At 37.8% G+C, this 9,483-nt stretch overlaps 1 protein-coding gene across 1 annotated transcript; it reads left to right on the top strand.

Moving 5' to 3' along the window:
- Window positions 1-1,493: 1,493 nt before the first annotated feature.
- LOC307131240 (uncharacterized protein) lies at window positions 1,494-9,038 on the top strand. Its single transcript, XM_079824797.1, has 2 exons — window positions 1,494-2,448; window positions 7,353-9,038. Exons 1-2 carry the CDS (start codon window positions 1,539-1,541, stop codon window positions 8,726-8,728), a joined length of 2,286 nt encoding a protein of 761 aa, XP_079680923.1. The 5' UTR covers window positions 1,494-1,538; the 3' UTR covers window positions 8,729-9,038.
- Window positions 9,039-9,483: the final 445 nt, after the last annotated feature.

Here is a 9,483-nt window from a genome sequence, read left to right as displayed (position 1 = left end):
CAATTATTTTAATATTATTTCACAATATTATTGTTTTTATTGTATTTTTTAATCAAACTAATTCAGTCTTGGTGAGCATTAGAGACTTTTTTCAGACATAAACAATTGTACCAACACCAAACTTTTGAAAATTAGTGTATGTTTGAGGTTTTACTCCTAGTGCTTAAGAGATGTTGTCCGACAGGAGATCCACTCCAACAGGGCATCCGCATAGAAGCATCAACATACACAATTTATCACAGAGCCAACAATATTAAGTATACAACGCCAGGTTTATTAAAAGGAAAGAAGCTACAGCAGAGGCGAAATGCAGAAAAGAGAAAGAAGAATATAGAAAATAATTAGGAATTTAAGACTATAGATTTACTCATTTGATCAATGCAGATATCAAAGGGTTAGTTCACCCCAAAATGTCAATTCTGTCATTAATTCCTCTCCCTCGTGTCGTACCAAACCCGTAAGACCTTCGTTCAGCTTCAGAACACAATGAAGATATTTTTGATGAAATCCGAGAGCTCACTGACCTCTCCATAGACAGCAATTTAATTAACACTTTCACTTCATAGAAATGTCATTAAAATAGTCCATGTGACTCGAGTGGTTCAACCTTCATGTTATGAAGCGATGAGAATACTTCTCATGCGCAAACAAATAAACAAAAATAATGACTTTATTCGAGAATTAATAATATATTTATCAGTGAGAATATCTAGATCTAAAAATCATCAGTTGTCATTAGTACAATTATTTTAAGGTATTTTTAGACTCAAATGAACTTTATATGTATTTATATATTATAGAAATAATTTATTCCCCTAAACAATACCGTTTTAACTTTTAGACAAAGTCTCTCAGTCTTTACTAGTTTCCTAATATTTTCAACACATCATTGAACAACATGTATTTAAATATGTATGTCACCAATACATTCAACTCTGAATTTCTGTCATCTCTTGTATTATTTGTATTTGTGCACTTCTGTGACTGTAGACTGTAGCCTGTGAACGGGACTTTTATTTTGGTGTGGTGGTGTGACGTCATAAGGCCGCGCCGCGCTCCTGCATGTGTTGTGATTCAGCTGAAGAAAGGTTTGTGGTTTAAGCGTTTAAAGTGTTTAAAACTATAGAAACCATCTTCAAAGTTTTACAAGCAACGCAGATTGAATGATTTATTATTAAATGTAACATTGCATTGCTTTATCTAACATTTATCAGCGTCGTGTGAGTAAAGTAACAGAATAAACTCATGAGTAACAGAAGGAGCGGCTCATTTCTCTCTCTATCATGAATCAGTTCAAACTTGAGTTCAGTCTCTGACGAGTAGAGATGAGAGAAATTAAATAAATAAATATATAGTGTTTGTGTAATTTGTTTTCTTTTATTAGTTTGTAGTGCTAGTTTTGAGTGTTACTGAGACTGTTGATACTGAAATAGAGCTGATTGAGACACTCAGAGATTTAATGTGGATTAATTTTTCGTCTTAAACAGGACAAACACACAGAAAAACTCCTGGAGAAGCGGCTGAGATCATTAATAAAGATGGTGTTTATTAAAGAGGAGAGTGTAGACCTGAGGATTGAAAATGTATTCAGTTTGAAACATGAAGAAACTGAGGAACAAAGAAAGAAAGAGGAGAGAGAAGACGTGAAGATTGAAGAAACATTGAGAGTGAAACATGAAGAAACTGAGGAACAAACAGAGAAAGAGGAGAGAGAAGACCTGAAGATTGAAGAAACATTGAGAGTGAAACATGAAGAAACTGAGGAACAAACAGAGAAAGAGGAGAGTGAAGACATGAACATTGAAGAAACATTGAGAGTCAAACATGAAGAAACTGAGGAACAAAGAAAGAAAGAGGAGAGTGAAGACTTGAGGATTGAAAATGTATTCAGTTTGAAACATGAAGAAACTGAGGAACAAACAGAGAAAGAGGAGAGAGAAGACGTGAAGATTGAAGAAACATTGAGAGTGAAACATGAAGAAACTGAGGAACACACAGAGAAAGAGGAGAGAGAAGACATGAAGATTGAAAATGTATTCAGTTTGAAACATGAAGAAACTGAGGAACAAAGAAAGAAAGAGGAGAGTGAAGACGTGAAGATTGAAGAAACATTGAGAGTGAAACATGAAGAAACTGAGGAACAAAGAAAGAAAGAGGAGAGTGAAGACTTGAGGATTGAAAATGTATTCAGTTTGAAACATGAAGAAACTGAGGAACAAACAGAGAAAGAGGAGAGAGAAGACGTGAAGATTGAAGAAACATTGAGAGTGAAACATGAAGAAACTGAGGAACACACAGAGAAAGAGGAGAGAGAAGACATGAAGATTGAAGAAACATTGAGAGTGAAACATGAAGAAACTGAGGAACAAACAGAGAAAGAGGAGAGAGAAGACATGAAGATTGAAGAAACATTGAGAGTGAAAGATGAAGAAACTGAAGAACACACAGGTTGGTTTCATTCTCAAAGCTGAACTCACTCATTTGATGTTTTCAAGTCTACACGCTCACAGATCCTCTCATTATAACAAGCAAAGCTTATACTCAATGTAAATAATTTTTTGTGCTGTTAGATTCATTGGTTTATAGAGGGATTTTCTGTCGATCACTATAACGGCTGCACTGCTTGCTTTCTGTAGTCTAAACTACATTCACAATTTGAAGAAAAGTTTTGTCATGTTTCTTAAGAGGACCAACGTTCACATATACCGCAAAGTTTCCGGAATGACGAGCGCTTTTAATTGACTGAATCCGCTTTCCTGTTCCGCGAGTCGCTCCTGAAATGGCCTAGACCAGGTAAACCCAGCCCAAACTGCAGGCGATTTGATTTCGGCCTGTACCTCAGGCTGGAAACGTGTACATATTTCTATCCTGCTTCTGTTACAAATTTGCGGGGACCAATCAGAAACCGGCTTATTCACCTGGCGTGCTATTGGCGGGTTTAACACAATGACGGATAGTTCGGTGCACGCGTGTAACCGAGTGCAATCTTTAACAGTTCACAGTCGTCTTGTTTCAAGCGCCGAACACACTTCAATCTGAGTTCCCACACTCGCCCCCAGGGTATTTGTAACTTGCGTTTGCAAAATCTTTGCACTCACATCTAGAGCTTAAAGGGATAGAAACTTCTGTCATCATTTACTCACCCTCAAGTTGTTCCAAACCTGAATGAGTTTCTTTGTTCTGCTGAACACAAAAGAAGATATTTTGAATAATGTTTGTAACCAAGCAGAGAGAGCAACCATTGACTACCATAGTATTTTTAATCAATGGTTGCTCTCTCTGCTTGGTTACAAACATTATTCAAAACATCATCTTAGAACAAAGCAGAACAAAGAAACTCATACAGGTTTGGAACAACTTGAGGGTGAGTAAATTATGACAGAAGTTTCATTTTTTGGTGAACTATCCCTTTAACAAGTAAAACGTGACAGACATATTCTCTTCCATTTCTACTCTGTTAAAGAAAAGTTACTGTAATGTTAGCTTTTAGAGACATCAAAGGGGGAATTTCCTTAGGCCAGATTTTGCTCCTGATTAGATAAGATTAGATTATATTAGATTCAACTTTATTGTCATTACACAAGTACAAGTACAAGGCAACGAAATGCAGTTTAGGTCTAACCAGAAGTGCAATAGCAGCAAGTGCAGGATATATACAGTGGTTGCGTAAGTGCAGGACATGGATATGTACTGAATATATATAAATATGTATAAATAGAGAGATGGTTATTACTATAAACAGAACTGAATTTACAGGTGAATATGTACAGTGAATATAATATACAGATGGCTATTACTTTAAACAGAATTTTACAGATAGAGGTATACAATAATATGTTAGGCTAATATGAGGAATAGCAGTGGATTAAGGTAGTGCAATAAATTATGGACAGAGTTATCCGAAAAAAAAAGTGTAAAAGTGCAGTGGAAAGTGGTTGCATATTGCAGTTAGAAGTATGGTGCAAAATGCAAATGTAAACAGTTGGTACTATAAATACAGTCGGCAGTGCAAATGAGCATAATCCAGTTAAGATATGGTAGTGCAGAATGCATAAGTAAACAGTTGTTACTGTAATAAACAGTCGGTAGTGCAAATAACAAAGTGAAGGCGGATGTGAGGTAGGAGAGTTATCAGTATATGAGGGGAGTGGATCAACGGGGGTTTGAGTTCAGAAAAGAGACAGCTCTGGGGAAAAAACTGTTCTTAAGTCTGCTGGTCCTGGTCCGGAGGATCCTGAAACGCCTGCCGGAGGTAATAAATAGTAATAGTGTATAGTAATAAAATCATTGAGTTCAGTTAGAGAACTGACTAAACAATTAAAAACTGAACGTGTCTGCTCAATACAGCACGAGCCGAACGAGCAAACAGCTGACAGACAAGATTATCGAAGATTTGGTTTCAAAGTGTAAAAGCGCCTATTTAAGGGAGTGTGTCATTGTACTGTTTTGTTGTTGTGTTTTTCATTACGAATAATCGGCTAATGAGCCCAAAATTCAAGCAACCCGCCCCCAAATTAAAAAAATTGGCTAATTCTAAACCGAAAGTTCAGTCAGATCTGTGTAGGGTTTTGCTCAATATGATGATAAGGGGCAGATCAGAGGCTTGCTGCAGTTGAATATCTAAATATCTGAATATCATAGTATAAAATACTTTGTGGAGGACGCAAGATAATTTAATAATTATAATATGACTGCGTGGTGAACCTTAATCGTATTTAAACTACTATCGCGTTGTTGTTGGTCAGATAAAATGACAGAGAAAAGAAAAACGGACATTAGATAATTTTTCAGTGCACCAAAACGCCAAATAAGTACAAAATGTTTTTTTTTTTTTTTTTGTGGTACACATATCCTTACAAGTACGATTTTGGCTGTATTATGTGTCCCCTTCAAAAATTGCTCTTGAGAAATTTCATGTTTATTGTCCCCCCCAACTTTTAGATTAAATTTACGCCCCTGGTGGCGCGTGTGTATGTGAGAGAGACGCGTGAGTGAGAGACGCAGGGGAAGGAAATGCAGCTGAAGGTTATTTGCTCAATGAAAGACATTGATGAAGACGAAAACTAAGGACATTTAATCTGTAATTTTATTTTAGTTAGTTTTGCCAAACACACATTACAGTTTTGGTTAGTTACCATTTTTTTGTAATGCCTCGTTTTTATTTTTATTTCAGTTAACGACAACCCACCTAGTTTTCGTTTTTTTGTTTGCTTTCGTTAACGATTATAACCGTGGTAATGATGAGACGAGATGAAGTTACTTGCAGTAGTGCTCCGGTCTGCAACGCTGTATCATCTTGATAGCACAACGACTCTTTGTACTTCTGTCCAACTTCCGACTTTTTGGCTATTTTTTTGTAGCTGGATATAAATCATTTGTTGCGTCTAAATATGAATGAGGATAGGGTTATTGATAAATCGAATTGTTATTGTGGTTCTTATTATCATTTAGGGGGGCTTAGGAACATTTTGGGGTAGCTTCAGCCCCCCTAAAATAGGCCTAACGACGTCCCTGATGCTGAGGATACATTACAACTTACTGTCATGTGGTGTAATGGCTAAATCAGTGTTTCAACAGGGGAAAGACGTCAATATAACTGCTTGTAAACTAAACAATGTCATGTAACATTAGCATCACATTTACCTCAGGCAGTCATTCAGTGTCAACATATATTTAGTGAAAGAGTTGATTTCTCTAGTGAATAAAATTATGCTCTATATTAGCCATTATATTCATTATATTCTACTTAACCTGTTAGTGATGTCTTGATTATTTCATGCATGTTAAATAAACCTGTCGTGAAAATGACAGACACTGTGTATAAAATTATATTTCAACAATGAATTGGAGAAAAAACTATTTTATAATTGGAGTTAAGGGTCCTGCACACTGTGCGATTTTTCTAAATCCTCTGTGAATGTTGCTTGTCAGACTGTATGAACATAATCCCCGATGTAATACATGTCACACTGTAGGATCTCAGTTGTCATTATGTCAGACTGTACGACTGTCAGACTGCACGACAGTCAGACGCGAAAAACGGACGCAAGCCAGAGACTCGTACGGACTGAGTTTTACGTCATCAATCCGTGACACGTTCAGTAACGGTGAGCCGCATTCACATACACAACGGTAGCGTTCAGCAAACAACAAAAACAAGCGCTGACATTTTTCATTCACCTGACTCTTTTCGACATGTTCCCTGTTGTGATTTGATGTTGTCACACGAAATGCGTCATCAGGTTCTGCGCTCCTATTGGTTCTTGATTTGACGGTCGTCCTAGGAGAAGTCACACTGCAGGATTGCGCCTCAAATCTTCTGACACTGCCAGAATTTTGTCCGAGGTAAAATTTGATCGCAACGGTCATTAATCGGTTGTCGGTGCACATGTCAAACTAAGGATCAAAGACTTCAGATTTTAGCCTAGGATCAGAGAAATCTTTTAGGATTTCAAAATTTGTCTCAGACGGCCAAATCGTGGCCAAAATCGCACAGTGTGCACCCGGCTTTAGAGGGTGTGCAGCTGAAGCTTGACCTAACAGAATTAAAGGGGTGGTAAAACACATTCTTTCGAAGGCTTGATTGTGTTTGTGGGGTGCACTGTAACGTGTTCATGCTTCGTTTTTAAAAAATTGCATTATTTATCATATATTTTACTTTTATTCTACACTACTCTGTCCCTCTTTGTAAAAACGGTCTGATGGTTTCCGGGTTGTATGAAGCCAGTCCCTCAAAAATACGCAATGGGCTCAGATTGGTTAGCTGGCCCAGTGTGTTGTGATTCGCTAACCGCCTAGTGCACGTTTGTGCCCCTTACCTTTACCGGTAGCCTGTGCTTTGGGTAGTATTTAGAAACAATGGCATCAATAAAACCATACCAATTTGAGCCAGAATCGGACCCAGACAATTTTAGTGAAGATGATCGAGCAGGCCCTGTTCAGTCCTCAAGAGTAAAGACTGCGGATCTATAGTGATCGCTACTGAATGGCACCGTTACTTTTGTATTTTTAGAATGATTATAGCCAAATATCTGTCGCAAGAACTATTAACCCAAAACGAACACTAAACATTGGCTTTACTAGTAGCCAAATCAAACACAGAAGCATGTTTAGTATGCCTGTAGATAAACAATACATAAAAGCTCTAATCAAAGAATAATTTACACTAATGCCAAGTTCGCTGTTGAGATTTAAAAAAAAGTTTGTAACGTTAGGTGTTTGTCGGATAACGTTAACCCCTCTTTCTGTAGCTTACTGGGTATAGGATGTAACATACATGTTTCTGGTTTAATGTCTTTGTCTGTTGTTTTGTGCCATTGAACTGGGGTTAACTTGTTTTTTGTCTCTTTTAGATCTGATGGCACTAAAAGTGGAGAGCCAAGAACTAAATAAAATGGAAGAGAAAGATCCGTATGGGCAACATCGTGATTTCATAGCTGGAGAAAAATCTTTTAGTTGCTCACAGACTGAAAAGATTTCCTCACAAAAAAAGTCTGGAAAGAGTTTAATTGAAAAACAGCACCTTAAAGTCCCAATGAGACTTCACACTGGAGAGAAGCCTTACAGCTGCCCTCAGTGTGGAAAGAGCTTCACTCAAAAAGAGTCTCTTAAAGTCCACATGAGAATTCACACTAGAGAGAAGCCTTACACCTGCCAGCAGTGTGGAAAGAGTTTCACTCGAAAAGGGCATGTTAAAGGCCACATGAGAATTCACACAGGAGAGAAGCCTTACAGCTGCCAACAGTGTGGAAAGAGTTTCACTGAAAAACGAAACCTTGAGAAACACATGAGAATTCACACTGGAGAGAAGCCTTACACCTGCCAACAGTGTGGAAAGAGTTTCGCTCGTAAAGAGTCTCTTAAAGTCCACATGAGAATTCACACTGGAGAGAAGCCTTACACCTGCCAACAGTGTGGAAAGAGTTACAGCGATAAAGGAACCCTTGAGAAACACATGAGAATTCACACTGGAGAGAAGCCTCACACCTGCCAACAGTGTGGAAAGAGTTTCACTGATAAAGGAACCCTTGAGAAACACATGAGAATTCACACTGGAGAGAAGCCTTACACCTGCCAGCAGTGTGGAAAGAGTTTCACTCGAAAAGGGCATCTTAAAGGCCACATGAGAGTTCACACTGGAGAGAAGCCTTACACCTGCCAACAGTGTGGAAAGAGTTTCACTCATAAAGGAAACCTTGAGAAACACATGAGAGTTCACACTGGAGAGAAGCCTTACACCTGCCAACAGTGTGGAAAGAGCTTCACTCATAAAGGAACCCTTGAGAAACACATGAGAGTTCACACTGGAGAGAAGCCTTGCACCTGCCAACAGTGTGGAAAGAGTTTCACTCATAAAGGAAACCTTGAGAAACACATGAGAATTCACACTGGAGAGAAGCCTTACACCTGCCAACAGTGTGGAAAGAGTTTCACTCATAAAGGAACCCTTGAGAAACACATGAGAATTCACACTGGAGAGAAGCCTTACACCTGCCAACAGTGTGGAAAGAGCTTCACTCATAAAGAGTCTCTTAAAGTCCACATGAGACTTCACACTGGAGAGAAGCCTTACACCTGCCAACAGTGTGGAAAGAGTTTCACTCATAAAGGAAACCTTGAGAAACACATGAGAATTCACACAGGAGAGAAGCCTCACACCTGCCAAGAGGTAATGACCCCTTCCTCTCAAAACATGACTCTGCTCCAGTGCACAAAGCAAGATCCATAAAGACATGGAAGTGGAGGAACTTGACTGGCCTGCACCTCAACCCCGATAGAACACCTTTGGGATGAATTAGAGCAGAGACTGAGAGCCAGGCCTTCTCTTCCAACATCAGTGCCTGACCTCACAAATGTGCTTCTAGAAGAATGATAAAATAAAATAAAATTACTAAACACAATTTAAATCAGTTCATGTGAGTATCACTGCATGTATTTAAAACAAAATGAAATATAACATTCAACCTATAAATATGTGGTTCAGTCAATATGTGAATATGTACTCTGATTATCTTCACTGTAATAAAATGAAATATGACAAACACAACTCTCTTTTTGTTAAACGTCAGTTTTAATAATCAATAATGGCCATTATAAAAGTATAAGTAAAAGGTATAAGAAGCTCTCCAATAAGAAATAAAGCAAACCATTCAGTCAAAAGTACAAAGTCAGCACTTTAGTAGGCTATGGTGGTTAAGTTAAATAAGGCATGTTTATTTATATATCACATTTCATACACAATGGTAAATCAAAATGCTTTATAGGGCTGGGCGATATAACCAAAAAAACATATCTGTATTTTTTGGTTGAATGGTGATACACGGTATACATCCTGGTATTTCCTAAGTTTTCCTATTTGGATGCAAAAAAATCAGTATAAATTTTTTTTCTAATATATTTTTTTTACATCCTGCCCAGTGATGTCCTAGAAACAATGTTGATATTGAAAGCTATAAACCAATATAGTGAATGTAATGTAGGATA

Source organism: Gobio gobio (genome assembly GCF_949357685.1).
Source record: "Gobio gobio genome assembly, chromosome: 1".
NCBI lineage: Eukaryota > Metazoa > Chordata > Actinopteri > Cypriniformes > Gobionidae > Gobio > Gobio gobio.
Note: the sequence above shows the minus strand (reverse complement) of the source record. Positions and strands in the feature narration are given on the sequence as shown.